General features: G+C 36.4%; 1 protein-coding gene across 4 annotated transcripts in view; it reads right to left on the reverse strand.

Moving 5' to 3' along the window:
- Positions 1–650: 650 nt before the first annotated feature.
- The window catches only part of CEP83 (centrosomal protein 83), a 120,664-nt gene continuing 93,843 nt past the window's right edge, over positions 651–27,471 (reverse strand). For all 4 annotated transcript variants that reach the window (XM_060656759.2, XM_060656755.3, XM_060656757.3 and 1 more), the window contains 6 exons: positions 24,436–24,511; positions 21,464–21,621; positions 19,468–19,597; positions 4,909–5,012; positions 1,774–1,963; positions 651–823 (listed from right to left, as the gene is read on the reverse strand). In XM_060656759.2, the coding sequence (XP_060512742.1) occupies positions 719–823; positions 1,774–1,963; positions 4,909–5,012; positions 19,468–19,597; positions 21,464–21,621; positions 24,436–24,511 (763 nt within the window). In that variant the 3' untranslated portion in view covers positions 651–718. The remainder of the gene's footprint in view (positions 824–1,773; positions 1,964–4,908; positions 5,013–19,467; positions 19,598–21,463; positions 21,622–24,435; positions 24,512–27,471) is intronic.

The raw sequence follows: 27,471 nt of genomic DNA on the forward strand, positions 1-27,471 counted from the left end.
CACACAGCTTTTAGAATGGTAGCATTATATATTTACACGTCTTAACGTGTTTTTTTTTTTTTATTTTAAAAGTTATTTATTTTGAGGGAGAGAATCCCAAGCGGGCTCCACACTGTTACTACAGAGCCCAATGAAGAGCTCGAACTCACAAACAGTGAGATCACGACCCAAGCTGAAATCAAGAGTTGGACGCTTAACAGACAGAGCCACCAAGGCGTCCCGAAGTTTTGTTTTTTAATGCTGCCTTTAAACTTTTTTCTTTTTTTTCAAGAACGAGGTTTAGACCTCTTGTATACGGTAAACTGCAGAATGTTTACTGCCCGTTACTGTCAAGCATCTCAAAGTGGCAGAAGGAATCAAACATGGGCATATTCCAGGTAAAATGCCAAAAAAAAAAAAAAAAATTCAACAAGTGAAATTAATAAAATAATTTAACAACTTGATTCTCTAATTCTTTTTTTTTTCTTTTCTAACATTCTCAAAAGAGTTGTCAATAAATATTCTAAACATCTCTGAAGGGGTTTTAATGTTTCACTTATCCTGAGTATAATCCTAAAGTCCTGACACTGATGCAATGTATCATGTAGCTGGTACCTTTTCTTGAGGCACAAATGTTCTGGCAAACAGGAATACAGTATCTAAATGCCACATACGTTAAAACTTCAAGCTTTATTGAGTCACAGTGATTTCATCCCTTTTGATCTTTCTTCCATGAACATCATTCCCCAGGAGATCCAAGTTCCTCTAGTTGCTTCCTTTGGGTTGTTTCTAGTTCTTCTAGTCTTTTGCGAAGTAGAGAGAGTTCCCTTTGATGCTGTTCCTCCTTAAAAGCACCAAAAATGAAAAACAAACAAAACAAAACAAAACAAAACAAACAGAAAAATAGCTGGAAAAAGAACTGTTAGGCAACAGCCTCGGTGCCTCTTTTACTCAGGCCCTAGAAGATCTGGCAAGGAAAGGATAACCATTTCAGCAATCTAAGAACACAGCAGTATGGGCCAGACTACTAACTAGTCCTTGTTTCTCTCCCACCTCAGGCTCTAGCCTTAAGCAAAACACAAAGTCTGTTCTCCTATCTAGGTGTAAAACTCACCAGGGAGTAAATTAGAAGAATACCAATTCAGGGCCCAGGCATACTCACTTGCCTACTTTCCAACAAGGCTGGAGTTTAATAGCAATTCATTATAAATAAAGCACTTGGTCTGAGATTCAATTCAGTGACTAAAATCTTTGGTGCTTACAGTATTATAAAATATAATTACTTATTAACAGTTAATCTTTTGAAAACCATCCAATTTGATTCCTTCAGTATCTCAAGGACCTGATACAGTAGAATGAGCCCAGAATTTGGAATCAGATTTATATTTGATAGTCAACTCTGTCACTTATTACCTATGACCTTAGGTAAGTCACTTCCCCTCTGACTCAGCTTCCTTATCTATAAATTGGGAATCATAACACCCTTCCCTCAAAGTATTTTCCATTAGGATTAAATAAAATATGATATGGAAAATGCATAGTGCGGAGTATTAGTAAATGCTTAGTAGCAGTTGAGTGAGTCAAAGACCCATGGATTAAGTTTTTTCTTTTCAGTTGCCCAGTAGATTTCACTTCTAGCAACATCACTAAAGGACAGAATAGATTCAAAACCACTTTGTTTCTCCCACTCATTTCTATGGTAAAGAAAGATATGAATGTTTAACTCTGAATTTAAACAGGTAAAAATTAACAGAAATGTTAGTGACTTTTTTTCTGTAACATAAATGCTCATACCTGCATATGAGGAGGAAACGACAAGTCCATGCCTGGAACCATGGCTGATGACTGAACACTAAAAGGATTGATGGATGCTGTTGGAGGTATGTTAGGAACCAAAATTAAACTTCGAAATTCATTATGTCTTCTCTGTATGTCCTTTAGTCTTTTTTGAAGCCTTGTATATTCTTCAAATGGAACATTTTGTCTTAAAAAAGAAAAAAAGTGTTTCTGTTCTTTAATACAGTTATACTGTATTGAAAAACAGGATGATTCACAGAATATAATTTTAAATTGGAAGAAAAGGACTTCAAAATTCTAAGACTTATCTGTATATAATACATACATAAAATTCTATTTATCTAGAAAAGTAAACAGAAACATGACATCTTAATCACATGTATAACTGTTGGCATTGCAGGCTATCAATTCATTTTAAAGTTTTACTTGCCAATTAATCAAAGATTAAAAATCTTTTGATACTTTTACTTTCACTTGCACTCCACTCCCCCAACCCATGAATCCTGAAAGTGTGCCTTATTTTCCAGAAGGAATCAAATAGGAATAGAGAAAATACTACGTTGAATCTTATGACATTGCCGTTTTTATAGGTAAAATATGGTCAAATATATGAAATTTCATATTGTTCAACCTAATTTTTAAAAACGTTGCTAATGACAGAGATGAAGCTACCCAACTTTAGGGAAAACTATTTGGATAAAAAAGGTAACTTTTCAGGCCTTTACATATCATCACCTTTTTGGACATGAATTTTCTGACCATCAACCACACCAGTAATAAAATACAGTCTTCAAAACCACTCAAAAGTCTAGATGATCTGTGCCATACTCACCCAATCTTGAATTGATAATATTTCAAAATTAATGGTTATAGAAGACGTAGCAAATTGAATTTTGTTTTAGAATGAATTTGGTGGCTTCTTACTTTGGAACACAGTATTATGAAATTGGCATGGACTCCACAGTCTATAAACTTCAGGTGTTCTAAAAAAATAACTGTTCCCATTTGGTAATAATTACACTCAAGAATGTCCAGTGCACATTAAAAAACATCAACAGCCAATTTCCATTACAGAAAAGTCTGACACTTTCTAAATGCTGAAAGGCTACCACCAAAATTAGCTAAACTTGTAAAATTTTTATTTATTTATTTATTCATTTTTTAAAGTTTATTTACTTATTTTGGGAGAGAGACGGAGGAAAGAGAGAGAATCCCAAGTACGTATGCACTGTTGGTGCAGAGCCCAACACAGGGCTCGATCCCACAAACTGTGAGATCATGACCTGAGCCAAAACCAAGAGTCAGACACTTAACCGACTGAACCACCCAGGCACCCCAAAAAGTTTTTATTAACTTCAAATAGGCCCTACAGTGCCACTACTACTGAGTCAATAAGGTAAATTGTCTCTGCTCAAAAACGCTAATTATGCAGATTATTAGCTATGTTTGTAATGTAAATGAAAATCCAGAATTTAGGCTCAATATGTTTCCACACCAAGAAATCAAAAATCTTGATTCACAGTTCTAGCCACATTTGGGAACTATGCAATGTTGCAACTATCTTGTTTCAGTATTAAGAACTCACACCACTCCTGGCTACCAAAGCCAGTGACCTTTCCTATGAGTCCCAACCATAACAAAATGGCTGGCATGTGTTTTGGTTTGAAGGGATATTCAGCCAGAAAAAATAAATAAATGAATAACAAGGATAATGAACTAGGAATATAACAAAAAGTTTTAGAATTCTTTTAAATGTGGGGCGCCTGAGTGGCTCAGTCGATTAAGCACCCGACTTCAGCTCAGGTCATGATCTCACGGCTTGTGGGTTCAAGCTCTGCATCAGGCTCTGTGCTGACAGCTCAGAACCCAGAGCCTGCTTCAGATTCTGTGTCCCTCTCTCGCTCTGCCCCTCCCCTACTCATTCTATATCTGTCTCCCTCTCTCTCTCTCTCTCTCTCTCTCAAGAATAAACATTAAAAAAGAAAAAGAATTATTTTAAACATATATATTTTCTTTATTTAGAGAGAGAGAGAGAGAGAGAGAGAGAGAGTGTGTGTATGTGAGCAGGGTGAAGGCAGAGAGAGAGGGAGAGAGAATCCCAATTAGGCCCTGTGTGCTGTCAGCATGGAGCCCGATGAGAGGCTTGAACCCACAAACCATGAAATCATGACCTGAGCCAAAACCAAGAGGGTAACCCTCTTGCACTATTGGTGGGAATGCAAACTGGTACAGCCGCCCTAGAAAATAGTGTGGAGGTTCCTCAAAAGATTAAAAATAGCATTATCCTAACGACCCAGCAATAGCACTACTAAGAATTTATACAAAGGATAAAGGACTGCTGATTCATACGTGCACATGTACCCTAATGTTTATAGCAGCACTTTCAACAATAGCCGAATTATGGAAAGAGCTCAAATGTCCATCAACTGATGAAAGGATAAAGAAGACATGGTATGTATATATAATGGAATACTACTCGGTGATGAAATATAATGAAATCTTGCCATTTGCAACAACCTGGATGGAACTGGAAGGTATTATGCTAAGTGTAATAAGTCAGTCAGAGAAAGACAGACATCCTATGTTTTCACTCATATGTGGAATTTTAGAAACTTAACAGAACACCATAGGGGAAGGGAAGGAAAAATAAGTTACAAAACAGAGAGGGAGGCAAACCATAAGAGTTTCTTAAATACAGAGAACAAACTGAGGGTTGATGGGGGTGGGGAGTTGAGGGGGGGGGCCAAGGAAAATGGGAGATGGGCATTGAGGAGGGTACTTGTTAGGATGAGCACTGGGTGTTGTTATGTAAGTGATGAATCATGGGAATCTACTCCCAAAGCCAAGACTACACTGTATACACACTGCATATTAGCTAACTTAATCATTAAAAAAAAAAAAAAAAAAAAAAAGCCCAACATTGTTACTCTAGGGAATTGCAAATAAAATGACAATTAGTTACATGTTCAAAAAAAACCAAAACAAAACAATAGTCGGATGCTTAACCAACTGAGCCACCTGGGCACCCCTAGACACATATTTTGAAAGAAAACTAAGTGCATTATACTCAGAATCAAAGCTCTATAATATTAAAGTCAATACATGGGATATGTATTTATACAAACACAGTACCTATTTAACACCTGGTTTTCTGTTTCTAATTCTTCTCTCTTTGCCTCTAAGATTTCTACTTTCTCCTGCAGTCTCTTCAATTTGTTTTCATGAAGGGATTTTCTCTAGAAAAAAAGAAACAATATGAACAAGTACATTAATACAAAATCTCCTATTTGAACAAAATATAGAGAGAATGTTTTACTCGACAAGAAATTTTACTTAGAGATAAGTATTTTCAGTGAATACTAGAAGAAAAAAGATTAATAGATAGGATTCTCATTGAAAATTGCAAAGATAATAAGCTTCAGACGTACAAATATGAATGCCAAACCAGAAAATGGGTATCAATAACTAAACTGCTGCAAATAAAGTATCTAAAAAAGGAAGGAGTCAAATTTTACTAATGAGCTTGCCTGTCACCTGATAAGGAATCACAAGTTCTTTATTTTCCCCAAAGATATGTGTTTTTAAAAAGAACTAAAAATTAAAAATTAAAAGCATGCTTACCATGGATAAATTGCTACCAAAGCAGCAAAAAATCAGAAAGCTTAGATTATGGATGCGTCTCAGTTTGAAAGTATGCCTTTTTAAATATTAAAAAGAAAAAAACAAACTTTACATAGGGAAAATTTTCTAATATGGAAAAATCAGTGTATAATGCAAAAGTAGTACATTAAAAAATTATTTTTTCATTTTTGTCAAGAGGCTATTTTTTTTTTTACAGAAAAATACATATAAATGTTGCAATTCACTTAGTAGCTATAGACCTTTCAGGTATGCACAGAATGTAAATATACAGCAAAATGTGAAACCACAAAGCAAATGCTGATACTGTTACCTCATAGGTCAAGAGCATGGCCATACCATAAGTGCCCCTACCCTTCCTCCTTTCAATCTCTATTCCCTTCTGTCCTCTGAAAAGGTAACCAATTTACTTCTAAAGCTAATTTTGCCTATTTTTGAACTTCATCTGAACAGAATCATAATCTTTTTCAACTGTTTTACAAATGGCTTTTCTTTCACTCAGATTGTGAGATTTACTCATGTTATTGCTTACAGGAATAGTTCATTGCCACATGTTGTATTGTACTTACGAATATCACATAGTTTAATATATCTCCCCAGTCTACCACTGAGGGCCATCTGAGTTATTTCCAGTTGAGAAATAATACTGCACTGGGCATTCTTTCTCATGCTTCCCATTGCTTGCCATCCTCCAGCACCCTAAAAGGTTGCCTCCTGCCTCCCACTTTCTACCCTGGCAAAGGAACTACTCTTCCGTCCTTAACATAAGTATATACTTATATGTTTACAGGTAGTTTAGGACTGTCTATCCACCAATCTACCCATATCAAAAAAAAAAAAAAAAAAAGCAATCATACTATATACTCTTCTGTATATGGGTTTGTTTGTTCAATATGTTGTCTAATTGACTAAGCCATTTTATTGTATGGCACAGTTATTTTCCATTGTTATGTTGTCATCCGTATTATAAATATACAACTTATCCATTCTCTTTTGATGAAAATTAGAGTTGTTTTAATTTTAATTTAATCTGAATAAAGTTTCTATGAACATTCCTAAACATGTTTTTGGTGGATATATGTACTCATTTCTCTTGAGTATATACTCAGGAGTGAGTCACAGCTTTAGTAAATACTGCTAGTTGTTGTTGTTGTTGTTTTTAATTTTTTTAATGTTTATTTATTTTTGAGACAGAGAGAGACAGAGCATGAGCAGGGGAGGGTCTGAGAGAGAGAGGGAGACACAGAATCCAAAGCAGGCTCCAGGCTCCAAGCTGTCAGCACAGAGCCCATCGCAGAGCTCGAACTCACGGACCGTGAGATCATGACCTGAGCTGAAGTCAGACACTTAACTGACTGAGCCACCCAGGTACCCCAATACTGCCAGTTTTCTAAAGTGGTTCTATTAATTACATGCCCACCAGCAATATATGATACAGCCACTATGGAAAATAGTAGGGTGATTCCTCAAAAAATTAAAAATAGAACTACCATAGGACCTAGCAACTTATACACAATGGAATATGATTCAGTCATAAAAAAGAAAGAAATCTTGTTATCTGTGACAGTATGGATGGACCTTAAGGGCATAATGGCAAGCAGAGAAAGAAAAAATGCTGTATAACCTCACTTATCTGGAGAATCTAAACAAACACACAAGCAAATGAACAAGCTCAAAGACATAAAGAAGAACTTGAGGGGCACCTGTGTGGCTCAGTCAGTTGAGCGGCCAACTGCAGCTCAGGTCATGATCTCGCGGTCCATGAGTTCAAGCCCCGCGTCAGGCTCTGTGCTGACAGCTCAGAGCCTGGAACCTGCTTTGGATTCTGTGTAACCCCTTCTCTCTCTACCCTTCCCCCACTCGTGCTCTGTCTCACTCTGTCTCTCAAAAATAAATAAATGTTAAAACAAATAAAAAAAGAAAAAAGAAAAAAAAATTGGTGGTTGCCAAAGGCAGGACACAAGGGGTGGACAAAATGGGTGAAGGAAGTCAGGAGATACAAACCTTTAGTTATAAAGTTCCAGGGATGTAATGTACAGCATGGTAACTATACTGTGTTGTGTATTTGGAAGTTGCTAAAAGAGTAAATCTTAAAAGATCTCATCATGAGGGAAAAAACGGGTTTTTTTTAACATGTATGGTGATGGATATTAACTAGACTCATTTATTGTGATCATTCTACAATAGATAAAAACATCAAATCATTATGTTGTCCAGCTGAAATTGACATGTATATGTCAATTATACTTCAAAAAAAAGGTTGTTAAACGTAATAGCCTAAGAAGGCAAGCATAGCAAAATGATTCACATGAGTAAATTTAGTTATTATTCATAGAATTGCTAGAAATAATAGGATAACCAAAAAAAAATAACTGTTACTTGACCTTTTTTCCAGCAATTTTTAAATTGTACATATTAACAGTTTGATAGATTTGTATTTTTATTCATACACAATCATGTCATATGTGAATGACAATTTTACTTCCTCCTTTCCAATCTTTATAAATCTTTTATTTCTTTTCCTTGTCTTATTATACTAGCCAGCACCTCCAATAAAACGTTAAAAAAAAAAAAAATGGTGATAATGAACACACTTGCTTTGTTCCTGAACTTGGATGGGTGGAGGGAAGCATTAAATATTTAATCAGTAAGCATGATGTTAGATGTAGGACTTTTATAGGTAGAAAAATCCCTTCTATTCCTATTTTAATGAGTTTATCATGAAAGGGTGTTAAATTTTGTCAAATTATTTTTATGTGTCTGTTAAGAAGATCACAATAGTTTTTTTTGTTCCGTTACAGTGTTGAGTTATACTAATCAATTTTGAATATTAAGCCACCTTACATTCCTAGAATAAACCTTACATTTCATGATATATTACAATTTTTATACATCATGGGATTCAGTTTGCTAATATTTAAGATTTGTATATTTGTTTATGGTATCTCTTCTTTTATAATGGCTGTGTTGGGCTCTAACCTTATAAAACAAGTGGGGATGTTTTCCTTTCTTTTCTATTTTCTGGGAAAGTTTGTGTTAAGAATGGTAATATTTCTTCCTTTAGTATGTGGAAGAATTTATCAGTGAAGCCAAATGACCCAGCCATTTTCCCTGCAGAGGTTTTAAATTAAGGATTCCATTTTCTTTCTTTCTTTTTAATGTTTTATTTTATATTTGAGAGAGAGAGAGAGAGAGAGAGAGAGAGAGAGAGAGAGAGAGAACATGAGCAGGGGAGGGGCATAGAGAGGGAGACACAGAATCTGAAGCAGGCTCCAGGCTCTGAGCTGTCAGCACAGAGGCCGATGCAGGACTTGAACTCATGAGCAGTGAGATCATGACCTGAGCCAAAGTTGGACGCTTAACCAACTGAGCCACCCAAGCGCCCCAAGGATTCCATTTTCTTAACAGATACTGGACTATTCAGATTACCTAATTCTTCCTATATTGGTTTTGTTAAGATGTTCTTCAAAGAATTTGTTCACTTCATCTAAACTGTACAAGTTATTTTTAAAATATTCTTGTTGTTTTACTATCTATAAGAGGGGCTGCCCTGCCTGGCTTAGTCAGTAGAGCATGCAACTCTTGATCTCAGGGTTGTAAATTTAAGCCCCACGTCGTTGAGTGTACAGATTATTTAAAAATAAAATCTTAAAAAAAAAAGAAAAAGAAATATAGTGATACCCCTTCTCCGTTCATCGTATTGTGCATCTGTGTTTACCTGCATACCTATCTATTTTGTGAGCAGTTAGGAAAAAATGAATCTAAGGCTTTATCAATTTTACCAATCTTTTTTTTTTAAATCAGCTCTTGGCATTTTTAATTTTCTCTATTATATATTTTGTTTCACTGATTTCTGGTAATACCTTGAAGATGATGATGATGATGATGTTCGCAGTTAAATCTATCCACTAAGTTCATAATTCAATTATTGTGTATTAGTTGTAAACCTGCCATTTATTTAACAGTTTTGTTTTCTGGAGGAATTGTCAAGCTTTTTCTGTTGTTTTCTAAGCATATAACAACAAGGTAATTTTAAAGTCTGTATCTGATAATTCCATTTCCCAGATTCCCTATGGGGAGTCTGTTTATATTGGTTATTATTTCTCTTGATTTTCGATGTTATCTTATTTCCTCATGTAGCCGGAATGATGATGATTTATAAATAGGTGGAGCAGCTTTAGGTTTACAGAAAAATCTAACAGGAAGTACAGAGTTCCCACATATTCCCCCTTTCACAGTTTCCTCTACTATTAACATCTTACATGGGTGTGGTACATTTATTAAAATTAATGAGCCAATTTCAAAACATTATTATGAACTAAAGTCCACAGTTGACATTAAGTTTCACTCTTTGTGTTGTACAGTTCTACAGGTTTTTTTTCCAAATGCATGATGTCATGTATCCACTATTATGATATTATACTGAATAGTTTCACAGCCCTACAACACTTCCTGTTCTCTACCTATTCATCCCTACTCCCACAACCCCTGGCAACCACTGGCATTTTTTTCTGTCTCCATAGTTTTGCCTTTTCCAGAATGTCATATAGTATATAGAAATTATACAGTATATAGTCTTTTCAGACTGGTTTCCTTCATTTAGCAATATGTGCTTAAGATTCTGCCATGTCTTTGCATGGCTTGACAGCTCGTTTCTTTTTATCACTAAATAAAAATATCCATTGTATGGATGTAGCACAGTCTTTTTTTTTAATCCATTCATCTACTGAAGAACATCTTGCTTACTTCCAACTTTCTGTGTTTTTGTGTGTGTGTGAACATAAGTTTTCGACTCATTTGAATAAATATCCAGGAGCATGATTACTGGATGGTATGGTTTGACTATGTCTACCTTTGTAAGAAACTACCAAAGTGTATTCCAAAATGGCTGTGCCATGTTCCAATTCCACACAATGAAGAAGGGCTCCTATTTGTTCCATATCTTTGCAGGATTTGGTACAGTCAGTGTTTCAGATTTTAGCCATTCTACTAGGTATGTAGTGATATTTTTATTATTTATTATATTTTATTTATTTATGCCTATTTTTAATTTTTTGCTATATATTTAAAAACTGTGGAAATAAAGTCCATAATGTTGTTTTCCCTTAAAGTAGATTTACATTTGTTTCTTGCAGGCAGCTACAAACACTAACAATTTGGGTAAATTTAATCTGATTATAAGGACTGACATTATCTAAAGCTACGCTTCAATACTTGCAAGGGCCAGGCTATTTTTTCATTCTTAGTCTAAACATAAATCCCTCCCCTTCAGTGTCCCAACCCAAAGCACTAGTATACTTGGACCTGAGATCTTCTCTCCGGCAGATTCTGAACTCTAATTTTTGTTCCCCAAGCTCTGTGAAGTTGTCAAAAGCTTTGCTTCACTTCTCAGCCTCTCAACTCCCTCTTCTAGAATCAGCAGTTTCCTCTAAGGAAAAAGCAACCTCACATGCCATGCTCACCTCTCTCAATTTCTCACCTCTCCAGGAGCTTGGCCTCCTCATTGTTCACTGCCTTCCATGGAGATATTTTTTTTTAAATACTTTGTCTGATTCTTCTAGTTTTCATATGGAGAGTTGACCCACATATTTCCTAGTTTGTCATTATCAAAAGCATATGCTCCTTTTAGGTATTTTAGTCCAATTAGTAGCATTTTTTTTTAAGTTTATTTATTTTGAGAGAGAGAGAGAGAGTAAAAGTGGGGGAGGGATGGGGAGAGAGAGAGAATCCCAAGCAGGTTCCACACTGACAGTGTGAACACAGAGCTTGAACTCAAGAACTGTGAGATAATGACCTGAGCCAAAATCAAGAGTCAGATGCTTAACTGACTGAGCCACCCAGGCACCCCAGTAGACATTTTACAGATGGAAATGCTTAATATTTCATTACTGTATGATTGTATAAACTTGCAATCTTAAAATCTGGTTATTTTTCTCCATTTTTATTGTTCATTTAAACTGTAATACAAAATTTTTTATTTCATCACCAAATCTTAAGTATATACACACACATACATATATACACACACAGAGTGCACATTTAATTGGGCCCTATATTAACTATAGGTAATTCAAAATATAGGGACTTCTGAAGGGAATTCCAGTCAATAAGTACCAAATCATGAGAAAGGGCTTTGTAGAATGGATAAGAAATGAAATAGGGAGAATGTGTACTACTACAGGGATGTGGATTTGCCTGAAGGGTTCTCCAGCAAGGGACTGATAAGTAAAAGACATTGTTTTGAGAAGTCTGATACGGCATCAGTGTATGTGACAGACTCCAAAGTTTGCCTCTTACAAGGCACATCTGGAGATAAGCTTGAAGACAGCGTTCAGGACAATGCTGTCCTCATCCTCATCTCTGTAAAACAACCAACCATGTACTGAGCATTTCAGTTGCCAGGAAATAGCTAGAATGCAGTAAAAACACTGGCTGGTTAGTTGACTAAAAGACCCAATGAATGCCTTAGCCTCTATCTCTATAATCATTTCTTTGCATAAAAGACCCAATGAATGCCTTAGCCTCTATCTCTATAATCATTTCTCTGCATACATTCTCATTACCTTGACCCAAGTCTCCCTCTTCTTCAAACTCACCTGGAAAAACTCAGACCCTTATTAAATACAACTAGACTGCATGCCTGGACCTATGCAACTAAATGAAGTCGGCAAACACACACACAACTGTGCATTGTGTTACCTGACAGTCCTTCTAATTTCCCCATCCAATCACTCTCCCAAACTCTTACATTCCTTCACAACTTATTATGTCTCCTCAGATCTCTGACACCTGCACTCTTCACAATCTGAGCCAAAGACCCAGATTCCTTTTTGCACTGAGAAAACTGTAGCATCAGGAGAAAATTTCCACACATCTATCGATTTATCAGAAATTTATAAGCATATATTTTGCCTTTTTTCCAGGTATAATAGATACACTGTGTTCTTATGCCTTCCACCTCTGAATTGCTGCTAAAGAATATTATCCCTGCAAGTGCCCCCCTTTCTTCTGCATCATCAATTTTCCCCTTGCTACTGAATCATTCTATAATTCACCCCACCCTTAAAAGAACTCTTTGATCTCACAACCCTCCCTAGCAATCACCCCAGTTCCCTGTTCTTTACAACAAAATCCCTTAGACAAACTCTATCTTCCACTTCAATCTGGCTTGTATTCCTTCTATTCCACACAAACAACTCTTGACAAGCCACCAACAATCACTAAAAAGCCAAATGAATTCCTAGTCTTCATATTGCTATTTTATCATCTCATTCTCAATGTCATTCGATACAGTTGATCTTTCTTGAAGCACTTTTCTTCACTTGGCATCTGGTACCATCTTGGTTCTCCTACCATCCTGGCCAGTCCTTCTCAGTTTCCTCCTTTTCTTCTCAACTTCAAAATTCCTCAAAGTTCAATCCTCACTCTTCCTTTACTTTCTAGGTGACCTCCTTTAATCCCTTTGCTTTCAATACCATTTATGTGATGATGGCTCCCACGTCTTTATTTCTAGTCCAATCTTCCTCCCTGAACTCCTGATTCATGTATCCACCAGACTACTGAACATTTCCTGCGGAAGTCTAATTGGGTATCTCAAAGAGTTAACATGTCCAACAAAAGCATCTTTATTTTACTGCCAAACCTGTTCCTTCTAAAGTTTTTCCCACTCTATTTTAACTAAGCACTCATACTCAACATCTTAGTCATCTTTGATTTGTATTTTTCCTGCCCGACAACTATTGTAAACTCTACTTTAAAAATATATACAGAATCTGACCACCATTCCACAACAAGCTCTCTATTCCAAGTCACCATCATCTTTCACCCTGGACTACTAAAAAGTGGTCTTCCCGAGTCCTCTTTGTCTCTCTACACAACAGCCAGAGGGTCTTCTAAAATATAATGCAGATTATATTATTTTTCAATTTAGAAATCTCCAGTGTGTTCCCATCACATTCAGAATAAAAACATCATCTGCCCTCCTACTACTTCTCTCCATTCCAGCTACCTAGCTCTCTCTCCTTGTATTCCTTCAACATACCAAGCAGACTTCTGTCTCTCTCTCTCACTTGCTATTCTGTCTGGAACATTATCCCCTCATATATAAAACATGGCATCCCCCTTCCTTTTCTTCAGGTCTCTGCTCAATGTTACCTTAATCAGAGAAACCTTCCCTGACTACCTATTTAAAAGGCATTCCCTTTAGTTTTCTCTTTAGCACACATCCTCTATTCTCTTTAGTTTTCTCCTTAGCACACATCTCCACCTGACAAATACTAGTTTCTTTACTCTGTCACCCACCCACTACAATGTAAGCTCCTCAGCACAGTCTCTATTTCTGTATTCCAGTGAACAAAACTACCTGGGACATAGTAGACACTCAATGAATTTGTTGAATATGGCTAAATGAATACCGTGAAACCTTGCAGAAGATACAGCCTGAGCTAGGACTTTAGCAACAGGAATAAAAAGAAAACAGGTGAGGGAAAAAAATGCAAGACACATTGTAAAGAAAGAATTCACAGGCCCTCGTGACTGTACCGGGTTGAAGAGTGTCTCCAAAATATTCATGTCCTTGGAGAACCTCAGAATGTGACTATAATATAAAAAGAAATTTATTTGGGGGCTCCTGGGTTGCTCAGTTGGTTAAGCATCCGACTTCAGCTCAGGTCATGATCTCACGGTTTGCAGGTTTGAGCCCCATGTCCAGCTCTGTGCTGATGGCTCAAAGCCTGGAGCCTGCTTCAGATTCTATGTCTCCCTCTCTCTCTGCCCCTCCCCTCCTCACACTCTGTCTCTCTCTCTCTCTCTCTTTCTCTAAGTAAATGAACATTAAAAATAAAAAAAAAAAAAATTCTATGGTCTTTGTCCTGGGTTTCTAGCACAGACCTCCTAAAATCCTTGGAATTTCCTGAGTGACAGGCATGTCTTTTGTTATTCATAGCCAGCGTTTTCAATCATACCTGCATTTATGCTAATGAGGTAACTTCTGGTCGGGGCCCCTAAAAAACTCAAAATGGGGTTGTCATGCGAAAGACCAAGTGATAAAAGAGTGGGAGCTTTCAGCCACATCCCCCTACTCCCCATTCTCCACTTCTCAGAGGAAAGGGGGACCGGAGATGGATCTCTATAAAAACTTTTCAACAAGAAGACCCAGAAAGTACCCAGATTAGTGAACACATTGATTAGCTAGGAGGATGGTACATTCAGAGGGCATGGAGTTTCCATGCTTCCCCTTCCATATCTTGCCCTATGCACCTCTTCCATTTGGCTGTTCTTGAGTTGTATCCTTTATAATAAACTAGTAAATGTAAGTAAAATGTTTTCCTGGGTTCAGTGAGCTATTCTAGAAAATCATCAAATCTGAGGAGGGGGTCATGGGAACCCCCAATTGATAGCCAGTTGGTCAGAAGTACAAGTGGCCTGGAACCTGGCATCTGACATTGGGGCAGTCTTGTGAGACTGAACCCTTTAACTTGTGGAATCTGATGTAGTGTCAGAATTAAACTGCACCGCTAGACACCCACCTAGCTGGTGTCCAGAGAATTAGAAAATTGGCTGTTGGTAAAACACTCCAGAGTGACCTTACCTAGAAAAAGGGTCTTTACAGATATAATCAAGTTAAGATGAGGTTATACTGGATTAAATAGCCCCTAAATCCAATATGACTGGTATCCTTATGAAAAGAGGGAAATGTGGACTCAGAGACAAGACACACATGGAGAACACCAGATGAAGACAGGCACAGAATGAAGTGATATGCCTACAACCCAAAGAACACCAGGGATTGCTAGCATCCACCAGCAGCTAGGAGAGAAGTGTGGAACAGATCCAGCCTTTGGAAGGAGCATGGTCCTAGGGGCATCTTGATTTTAGACTTCTGACCTCTAGGATTATGAGATAATACCTCTCTGATGTTTTAAGCCACATAATTTGCGGTAATTTGTTACAGCAGCCCTCAGAAACCAATAGAGTGATTGCCTACATCTGAGGGAAGGGAGCCCTCGGGGTCAATCAGAGGTTTGAAGCCTAAGTGATAGGAAGAATGACATGCTACCGAAAGAGATGAAGAGTTCAGAGGGGACACTGGCTGTAAGGAATGATTTCAATTTTGACTTTAGCAGTCCAATGCCATCACAGGATTGCCAAGTGGATGCCTTGGTGTTAAAAATATTCCAACACAACGGAGCAATAGAAAAATCAAAAGAACACTAATACAAGAACCCAACCTGGGATTCCCCTTTTACCACTTTCTAGCCAAATTCAACGAACTCTTCAGTAATCATACTAACCAACCATTTATCTTGGATACCTTTCTTTTCCAGTGGCTTCTACAACACCACACTGTAGCTTCCACCTCTATGACCATTCCTCTACTAAATCCAGTTCTTCTTTCTAAGTCAATTCGATTCTTAGTCCTTTTATTCCTCAATCATCTTCAAAATCTCAAGTGTCTTAATTCTTTATCTCTAATCTGAATTACTGCTCCCCATGGTGTACATTCCATTATTTCTAGTTATTTACACAGCACCTTCACCTAAGAGTCTAGGACATGAGTCCAGGGATGCACTGTCATACTTCAGATCTGACACATGTTTAGTAGAATATACCTTCTCTTTCTACTCAACTGACACGTGTTCTTCACTCCATTACGACAACTCCATTTATATACTCTCACAGCTAAAACATGTCATATTTTCCCTTTCTTCTTTAGCACCATATCCTATAAATCTTCTCCTTCAGAATAATTCTAAAGAGTCACCTTTCATCTTCATTCCTCTATCACAAGCCAAAATTCCACACTTCTTACCTCATTTTATCACAAGAGCTTCCTAACTGGCCTCCCTGTCTTCAGGCTTTCTTCCCTCTGACGCTCTTCTCAAACTTTAGGGTCTATACAGATCACCTGGGAGTGACTATTAGTATTGTTTAGGTATTGCATGTTATCTTACTTCTCCAACTAGATTATACGGTCATCAAAGGCAGGAATTAATCATGGCTTCTATTTTCCCCTAAGTGTATAATAGAATGCTAGGCCACCCAACATATTCAATAGACACTTTAGAAGTTTAAGACTACGGTTCATGTCTTTTCTGAAAAACATTCACAACCATAATTTAACCAAGAATAATTTCAGAGAGATGTACCTTAGAATAAAAATAACAAGTTGTCATCTCAAGTGCCTTAAAAAGAAAAGGACAACTCACTGTGCTCAAACCAAGAGATCTCTCTTCTTACTCACACTCCAACAATGTACAGAGAAAAATATACACAGAAGCCAACAATCACAGAAGGGCATCCTAACTCAAGATACCTGGTCAAGTTCTTCCAAACAAATCAACAAAGTAAAATATCATTACACAAAGATTCTATCTAAAAAGACTTAAAAGAAATGACATAAGCTTTGTGCATAGGAGGCTGGAGCTGTAAAGAAACACACTCAGATGGCAATGAGGCATCTTTTCTAGCCTGGGGAAAAAAAATAAAGCTGCCACTCTCCAGTTATAAGAACCACTCACAGGAAAGCAACTCTAAAGGATTATGATTTCTGCTCTACAGTTAATATTTTGTGACTTGCTTTAAGTCTTACAACATAAGAAAGTTATGATTTTTGTCATTTAAAGAACCTAACAAGTCTATTGCACTCCTATGAATTATATTTATATAATCTTAGAGCCAAAATTTTCATATAGAAGCATTATCTTTAACTAGAATGGAAAGAGTCTGACTTAAAGAAATTCACTTCATAGCGATTATTCTGCCACGAGAAGTAAGACTCATATGGGTACAATGAAGAGAAAAGCAGTCAAGTATTCGGGAAATTGGGAAACTAAAAGAGTAACAGTGCAGAGAGAACAAAGGATTAAGAACAGAAAGATGTAAATTTTAGTCATGGCACTGAATCTTACTAGTCAAGTAATCTTGGCTACCTACCACTTCAGTTTCCTAATCTGTAAAAACTATCTGAATGCTAAAATTCCTGAGCCCTAAAATTATATGTACTCACAGATTTTTTATAGTATTTCTATGCCACATATATTGTCTATTTTTCTACTTTAATTGATGTAAAGTTGTAAGCCTCTAGGGAAGTGTCCCACGCGGTAAGACAGCTCTGGGTCGTAACTACTCACTGAATTGAGCTTAACAATTTCCTATGACTTCAAATCATAACCCACAGGTCACATTTTCAAAAGTGATATGGATATTCCCGATGTTCACACCCATCATTTGGCAGGTATTTCAATAGGAAAAAATTCACCCCAGGTCACAATACTGATGAAAGGCTGTTTTGCAGATTTCTTAAATTATCACCTCTTCCCTTCTTACTAGTATCTATGATTAGCTGGTAATCTCTCTCACCACTGGATGTCACTTTTGCTCCAACAGAAGTCAACCCAAACTAACCTCAATAGTAATTAGAATCTGGTTTCTATGATGCATAACTCTAAAACCTTAACATAAACATTTCTCTGTGAAAGATAAAATCAGTTCTTATAATTTCTACTGATTTTTGGCTAAAATCTGGCTTCAGATGCTTCTAGGCTTCAAACAGTACTAGGAACCATAAGTGAAATTTCTAAGATCATCCCAAGCCATAAAACACTTCACTGAAATTCCACCAATACCCATGCACCGCTCAGTACTTGTATGGCCAGAAAGAAAGAGAAGCGGCACACACGGGAGGAAATACAAACAAAGACAGTGTTTATATTCAAGTATAAAACACTGAGATTCCCTTTTCTAATCTCAATGTTACACTACTTCCAGCATTACGAGAAGAGAAAAGCAATATTCAGAAATCAAGAAAGTGGGAAAGCAATGACTTGGAGACTTCTCGTACTGTCACTCCAACTATCAGGATGCATTTGGCAGTTATATCCAATAACCATAAATAGGTGTCTAGGAACTGTGTCTTTGGTTTCCAAATTCAGAATATGTAAATGATATACAGTTCTCTTCTCTTATGCAAATATGAAAAGCTAACCTTTCCAATAAACCCACAGACATTAAGATACTAGTGTGCCTATGAGAAGTGCCCTACTCTCATCTCAGATGTTCTCATCTTCCCAAAACAAATGCCATTGCTAAATGAACTTATCAAATGGGGACATAGTAAATCATTTATGGTATTTTTATGCTACTCCTCACCCCCAGCTCCATGCACACACCAAATCTTGTTGAAAATAAGTACTGAATCACTGCCACCATGAGTCATAGTTACTGATGGGGCCATGCTACATTCCTTGGGTTTGCTGAAGTAGGAAAGAAGTTGTAAACCACTGACTTAGATGAATCATCTGATTACATTATATTCATGACGCTCTGAACTATTTCCAAGAAAAAATATGGAGAAAATATGCCTACAAAGGTGAAACTTAAAAAAGAGTACAGCTGGGGCATCTGGGTGGCTCAGAGGGTTAAGCATCTGACTCTTGATTTCAGCTCAGGTCATGATCTCACAGTTTGTGAGATCCTGGGATACTCTCTCTCCCTCTCTTTCTCCTGCCCTGTGATTTCTCTCTCTTTCTCAAAATAAACAAATAAACATTTCAAAAAAATAAGATCACAGCTGTGGTAACTATCATGGCTACTACAGAAGTCAGGGGGAAGCCTAGTTTTTCCTGCTGGGGCAAGGAGATACTCACTCCTATATTCCTGAGTTGGAAATAAAAAATCATTTTAGCCAAAAAAAATGTTACAAGTATTAGTTAAGCACAGTTGAAATAAACCTAATCATCCTGTAAATTTAAGTGCAGAATGAGTTAATAACTAAGACTTATAAGGGCTGGACTAGAAACTTTATCAATGAAAAAACACTGTGGGAAAATGCATGACAGCTCTGAAAAACCGACTTGAACACAAAATTTAGAAATAAACCTGTTGAGCAGTTTGCATTTTCCCAATTTATCCCTGCAAGGTTGACAGCAAAATGTCATGTTTAAATATCAAATTAAACATACACTAAAATCTCAGTTTTAATTACATTTTATTCTCCCAGAATAGTTAATTATGTTTTACTCTATAGAAATCACTTTAATAAGAACCACTTGCCTTTTTCTGGGCAATTGCAGCTCGCTGCAGTTTTTCTTTAGCTTGATTATACTTTTCTTCTCTGTCAGTGAGACGTTCCTGAAATTTATGCTTTTCTTCCAACCACTGTATCTGTTTCTCTTCCAAAGTCCTGTCAAAAGAATGTATGCAAAACACAGACAGTAACTCTTAAGATTAAATAGACATTATCCCAAGTAGAATCAAACGCTGTACCTGCTTCACCACATCCTTAATTATCCAACTACAGGCACTCTTGCATGGCCATGTATTTGCTTATACTGAGTACTTCTCTGAGTACTGAGTAAATGGTACTCAGTACCATTACTGAGTACTTCTTCTGAGCCAGATGCTGTGCTTAGAACAGTGTGTGTACTATGTCATCTATTCTTCACAATAACCCCTTGAGTTAGGGACTACTATCATCTCCATTTTATAGATGAGAAAACTAAAGTCGAGAGAGCAGTTAATGAATTTGCTTAAAGACTTACACCTAGTTAACAGCAAGACCAACACTTGATAACCAGCTTCGAATCATGATAACCACCATGCTATAAAAACTAGGTCTAGCATGGGTGATGGGTACTAAGGAGGACACTTGTTGTGATAAGCACTGGGTATATGTAAGTGATAAGTCACTAAATTCTACACCTGAAACTAACATTACACTATATGTTAACTAACTAGAATTTAAATAAAAAATGTAACATTAAAAAAAAAAACTGGGTCTAATAAAGCTGGTTAAAAATCAACCTAGGTATCAAGTCTTAATGCAGGATGTTTTCAGACTAAACTAAAATTTATATAATGATATTTTAAGGAACCAAAACAACCTATATCTTTAAAGCTCTTCTGCACACTTTGCATAATTTTTAGTATCATTACTATATATAGGCAGTACAAATGAGATTTATAAATCCTGAGACATCAGATTATGTGCCTAAGGTCATATAGACTTTAAGTGTTTTAGCTGGGACCAAAATCATGTTCAACTGACACGTCATCCAGCTATTTTCTGCCATGTAATCTTATGAATAACATTCAGAAACCAATGATCAATTACTTAAACTTGCTAGCTAAGTTGTCATTAGAATGTTTTTTGTCTTAGAATTTTAAGTGCATTTTAATCAAACACTTCAGGTTCCAAGATATAAATTTCCATTTTTTGCAAAATAATTTGGACCCTATGGAATGTCACAACACATTATGGACAAATAACTTGCTTACTTTCTTTTCTTGAAATTCAACTGCATGTGTGAAACCACAGACAGTCTTAAAATATGAAATAATGAGACACTGAAGGGAGAAAATTTTATTTGCAAAGTAGCCTTCAGAAGAGAAAATCTGAAAAGAATTATGTTTTGTAGATTCAAACAAAAATATAATACTAACATGAAGACAAAGCAAATACAAAATAGCAGTTTTCTATCATATCTAAACAAAATTTTCCAGAGAATGTAAGATCTTGATCATAAAAATCATCTCCTTGCCAGTTTACTATATACACTACTAGTAATAAATTTCAAGACCAAAAAATATAAACAAATAAATGAGCTTTTCAAAGGGAAAATCCAAGATATTATAGTTCTAATTCTAGGAAGTAAGTTTTGCATATCACAAAATTTCTTTCTGTTCTCTGGCATTCAGAAGAATAATTTAGATATTTGGAGTGAAAAATGTATTAATGTATTGGTTTACTCAATGAATAAAGAAGGGTTTCTTTGAGGGTTTTCAAAAGAACACGGTGGACAGGCAGAATTTGTTAAAAAAAAAAAAAAGTCTTCTGCCCTAAATGCGCCCCTTTTTAAAAAATTCAAGAGTCCATAAAGGTCATTCTCTAGAAATAGAAAGTACATTACCTAATACCATTGTATACTGTCAAAGGGTATTTGTAACTAGCTCCCAAAACACATTCAACATTGGAATCGTCATTAAAAGAACTACATATAACATAGCAGAAAGAAGAAATAGTTTGTACATAAAAAAGAGCAAACTCTACCTTTCAACTTCTAGTTGTGCTTTCTCAGCTTGGCTTCTTAAATTTCGGCATTCCTGTTTTAACCTCTCTACCATTTCCTTCAGTATTTGGTTTGAATTCAGCAACTCATTCTCTGACTGTCCAAGTGAGGTCACTTGGATCTGCAAACTACTGATTTGCTTAAAAGAGAAGAAAGAGAAACATACAGCCACGTATGCAATAACGAACGAATGGGAGAGGCACAGGATTGTAAGCATCTTCCTTCACAAATCCTCCACCCGACTGATTTGTCCTAAGGACACCCGGAAATTAAATGATAAACCGCAGCAGCATTAGGATCCAATAGCATAGTATCATTGCCTAATATACCAGAGTCTATCAAGAACCCTAATCCACTAAGCCCTCTCCTCTTCCTCCCAAAATAAGCAGACCAGATGAGCTACTGGGAGTAGGGAAAAGGATTGTAAGAAGGGGAGAGTAGGGAAGTGAGAAAGGAGAATGCAACCATTAAAAAGTCTCCACTGAACTTCCTCTACCTCCTAGGAAAGAACAGGTTTTAAAAGCTCATCAGCTGGGAAAGCTGCTAAGGGAATCTGTTCTCCCATTCCCATGTACCCTATGATCAGCAACTCTTCCGGGAATTCTGCTTTCTAAATAGTTTGGAATCATTAATACAGAAAGGATCACTCTTACATTGTTTTTAAGTGGTTTCTAAGCATTCCACAAAGCCAGTGTTGGGTGGAAGAGAGATATTCTAAGAAACCTAATGAATGGCAAGGCTTCCTTGGCCTCTAGAGCCATTTATCAAACCATGAAATGTCACTCATGCTTTTTCTCCATCCTAATGTACTTTTATCTGGGAGTACATTTTCTCATGAAAAGTAACTAATTATCTAGTTAAAAATTAACAGGCTAGGAAGATAAATGGTGATTTTTAGTTATATCCAAATAATCTTCATTTGGAACACAGTTATACCTACTTCCTCCACGAGCAATTTTACTCTTTTTTGGGGGCGGGGTGGGGAGAACAAGAGTGCACACACAAGTGGGGAGGAGCAGAGAGAAAGAGAAAGAGAAAGAGAAAGAGAAAGAGAGAGAGAGAGAGAGAGAGAGAGAGAGAAAATATCCCAAGCAGGCTCCACGCTCAACGCAGAGCCTGACGGGGGGCTCAATCTCATGACCCTGAGATCATGATCTGAGCCTAAATCAAGAGTTGGTCACTTAACTGACCGAGCCACCCAGGCACCCCCATTTTGCAAATTAACAAATCTTCATTTTCTTTCACCTTTTCTTACCTCTTAGCTATTCTCTCAGAGGAGCTGGAAGCACAGAATCAAGAGACTCAAGAGTCAAAAGAAACCAGATTCCTTAGGCAATAAATTAAATAATTCCAGCACTTCCTGGTGGTAGCAAAGCCAAATAAGACAGGACTGTATACAACCAAAGAACAACTGATCAAATGAAGTAAAATGATATGTCTCAGATTTCTACTTTAGAATAAATTTCTCCAGGAAGAGCTACTCAGTCTTTATTTAATTGGAGTTACAAAAATTAAATCTGTAATACAATTGATTGAACAAGTAACCCTCAAAGAACTTAATACTTCTCCACATCTAACAAATGACAGCCCAATGCCAATGATACTAGATCACTTCTCTCAGAGTATCAAACATTATGTCCTCCTAGTTGAGACTTAGAAACCACAACTGCATATGCAAAGTAATGCCAGCTAGCTTGCAAGGATAAACCCTAAAAATGGAATCCTCTTTACTTCATAACTTTAAACAAAAAAGAAAATAGAATCCAGGAAAGAACACTCTTCCATGTTTTGCCCATATAAGTTTTTCTTAAACCCAAATAACTTCAATTAAAATATCAATTTCCTTCCATAAATACAACTCTTAGATTTCACATTTCACAGGGATATAATAAGAAATAGTTCATAGAATAAGCAATATAAAGTTACAAGTCAATCCCACAAGGAATTTAAAATCTAGATGATCTTTCTAATCAATTTTTAAATTCAGAATATTAAAGTAGTGTTCCTTAAACTATAATTTAAAAAAATTCATTATGGGTGACAGCATATAAAGACCTCAAGAAAAACAGCAGTTAGCAAAACCAGCTTACTAACTAGAGCTTAAAGAGGTTTAAACAACTTTATCTTCATCTATCAACCTCACCAACACATATCAATGTAATGATTATATTTTCAGAATACTGATATAGAAAATTCCAAAGGATTCAAAACAATACACAAGCAACCCAAGTACCCATCCACAGATGAATGGATAAAGAAGGTGTGGTATATACACAAGACGGACTATTACTCAACCATAAAAAATTTTGAACAAAATCTTGCCATCTGCAACAACATGGATGAATCCAGAAGGTATAAGGCTAAGTGAAATAAGTCAGAGAAAGACAAATATCATACAATTTCACTCATATGTGGAATTTGAGAAACAAAACAAAGAAAAAAAAGAGAAAACCAGACGCTTAAATACAGAGAACAAATTGGTAGTTGCCAGAGGGGAGATGGGTGAAACAGATAAAGAGGATTAAGAGTATACTTATAGTGATGAGCACTGAGTAATGTACAGAATTGTTGAATGATTATACTGTACACCTGAAACTAACTGAACACTGTATGTTAATTATACTTCAATAAAAAAAAACAAAACTTACACACATACACATTCAAAATACAGATTTAAAGAAGCACTTAAAAAAATAAAAGCAAGGCGCACCTGGGTGGCTCAGTTAAGCGTCCGACTTTGGCTCAGGTCAGAGATCCCCCAGTTTGGGAGTTCGAGCCCCACGTTGGGCTCTGTGCTGACAGCTCAGAGCCTGGAGCCCGCTTCAGATTCTGTGCCTCGTTCTCTCTCTGCCCCTCCCCTGTTCACACTCTGTCTCTCTCTGTCTCAAAAATAAATAAAACATTAAAAATAAAAATAAAAAAATAAAAGCAAAATGTTTGCTAAAATCATTACCTGTTTCAGGTCAGCATTTTCATTTTTTTCTTTCTCTGCATTTTCAATATTCACAATTTGTTGCTGAAGTTTTAACCTAAAAATGACAACCCAACAAAAACATTTATTAAGAAACCATAGTTCCTATATTTCAATGAATTAGACAATCATTTTAGAGTACCCGTATTGACACCAGGTGTTGTGCTTATTAAGTGGCAGATAAAAGTTTGATAAAGATTTTGACTTCAGGAAGGTGTGTTCACATGTAACTAAGATGTATCAAATTTCTGCTTTTACTGTGGAAAAATCTACAAACTTCTGGCATAGAGAAGATGAGAAATCAAGTAGGTCTAGGAAGACAAGACTACATACATGGAGATATAAATTTGATGGGTATGATTTTGATAAACGCGGGGAACAACCTGAACAGCCTTTGGTGGAAGAGTGCATAACGTGTCACTAAGGCATCAGAAAGTGGTCTAGTGCGGGCAGAGCCATGTCTATGATCACACAGCTCACACAATGCTTTCACCCACACTGCTACCTCACTTTCACTTACCAGACTTGGAGCTCCTAAATGTATCTCTAATGCCTATTAAGTCTCCCTGTGTTTAACTGCAGTAATTTCTCACAATAAGTCCATGAAAGTAAGCAAAGTCATCTTTATTATTTCAATTTTATAGATAAAGAGATTGAGGCTCAGGCCCAAATCACATAGCTACCAAGCAGCCAAATGAAGACAGGACCCAGGTCTTCTAACCCAAGTAAGGGTTCTTCTCCTACTTATTATGCTGCAATTTTACTGATTTAAGTTGAAAATTTAAAAGAAAACTATCTAGTACAGGACACCATAGTGTATTCTATAAAATATATTATGAGTTTTCATCCCTGAGATGAATGCTTATACAATGTGTGTCCTTTTCAAAGGAATGATACATTTTTAACCAGAACCTTAAAACATAGAGCATCTCTGGTAACCAAATAACTAACCTCATAAGAAAGACTTTATGCTAATAGGATAGGCCAATATGTGATAGGATATGCCCTCAACTGCTCCCTTTTTAAAATCCCTCAAACATTTACCTCAAATATAATTCATTTGGCATTTATTATTTACAGTTTGGCATTATTAGCATGTCTTATCAAACCCAGGTAAAACTGCTTATTGGAAAGACGACATTCTCAAGAGCCTAAGGCTGTGCTTGAAATGTTAATAAGAATTCAATAAATATTTGTTGATGGAATGAATGAACCAACCCAAATCCTGGGTTAGACACTTAAATGTGTAAGGTGACTGGACAATATGACACGGAAGAAACCGTAAGACCCAATGCTTCCTAAGATATTTACATACAAATGCTAGAAACAACGGATCTAAAGGAAAGGGGAGTCTTGCTCTTACTTTGCTCCTTTAACAGTACCAGTCATACTCTTGTTTCATAATTCCAGCTACATTTTTACTCTCCGAAACTTTCTCTGCATCTCACCCTTAAATGTTTATGGATGTCATTAACTTGGTGCTTCTAGGTCACAGAGTTAATAAAGATTTCTTTCTAAAAATCATGAAGATAGAAACAGAGGAGAAAACACTGTGGGTCCTAGCTCAGGTCCAGAGTTAAAAAGTTAGGTCCCAAGTAAATCTTAGCTCTGGTCAAGATTTTGAATATACCTGAACAGGAAGAAACAAGATCCTGTTAAGAAAGCAATGTGGTCTGAATGCTTTCTAAATAAGTTACGTAGGTATGAAAGAAAACAATGCCCTACAAACAAAAATTGAAGCCAAAGACTATCATGAAAACATGAAAAGTAAGAACATCATTATGGTAGACTGTAAGAGGTGACAAAGTCTTCTTCAGTTCACTTCGCTAGAGTTGTGCAGTGTTAGAATCTAAAACCCATATGGCAGTTTTTTAGAAGAAAATTAGTCCACAATTTAAGATCATTACAATTAGGATTGTAAGGGATTATGGAATTTAACATAAATAAAAATTAATAGAGATGATTAGGGTTTAGAAATGAATTCAATGGTCTTAACCTCAGTAACAAAAGAGTTCAGTACAAATTATTTCAAAATGCAATGCTGCAGACTTAGGAATAAAGTACAGTACCTCTTTTGATGAGAAAGTTTTGACTATTTAAGGTAGGTCACAACAAATCAAAAGAAATCAAGTCTTAAAGTAGAACTAAAAAATACAGAAGGGAGTGCAATTAACTAACTTCTTTCAGGGTATCAGTAAAGGCTACATAAGAGAAATGCAATTTGAGCTGGACCTTGAAGGCAAAATAAGAGTCTGAGGTAAAGAAATTAAAGACAGATGAAGAAGATAATCAGTGAAGCAAGACTCTAGAGGAAGCAAAGGAGATGGGAATCAGAACACTTGAGATGTAAAGGGAGAAGGGATATCTTCATTAAAATAGAAAGGGAGGAGAGAATAGATGAGGATAGAAATTCTCAGATAGTGAGAAGTTTAAAGAATTTACATCTAGGAGCTTTTGCTCAGGTACAAGTGAGAGCATAGGTAAACAGTGGACAAATAGATTTCAAGCTAAATGGGAGGCAAGGGAGCCAGGTTAACAGAGTGGAAGAAAAAAAAAAGTATAAGAACTAATTTTGCTATCAGTTTGACTATCAAATTTTAATGTCTTCAGTAAGATTGAAGTAGATAAGAGGAAAAAAATAGGTATTTGAAATGATCAGTTCAAAGGGATGACAAGGTCCAAGAAATGGCTAAGTGTAGGGGCTGCTAAAGTTGAATAAAGATAAAGAATATAAGAGTTAAGATAAACTATAAGGCTAAGGTGGATCAACAATATGAATGGTGTCGTCACAAAGAACAATGACAAAGGATAGAAAATAGTAACAAACTGAGCTAGACAGAAGTCAAGCTCTTCATTGACTGTTGGGGAACATCTTATAGGTTGGTCACTGAGAAATAAATAGGGATAAGATGGACGCAGTGAAGACCAAAAGCAAAACCATTTTAACCCAGTTAGTCAAACAACTGTCTGGAAGCAAAAGTGGGTTCACAAATATGGATTTTTCCTTCTTGTTCCCTA

Source organism: Panthera onca, chromosome B4 (assembly GCF_046562875.1).
Source record: "Panthera onca isolate mPanOnc1 chromosome B4, mPanOnc1 haplotype 2, whole genome shotgun sequence".
Classification (NCBI taxonomy): Eukaryota; Metazoa; Chordata; class Mammalia; order Carnivora; family Felidae; genus Panthera; species Panthera onca.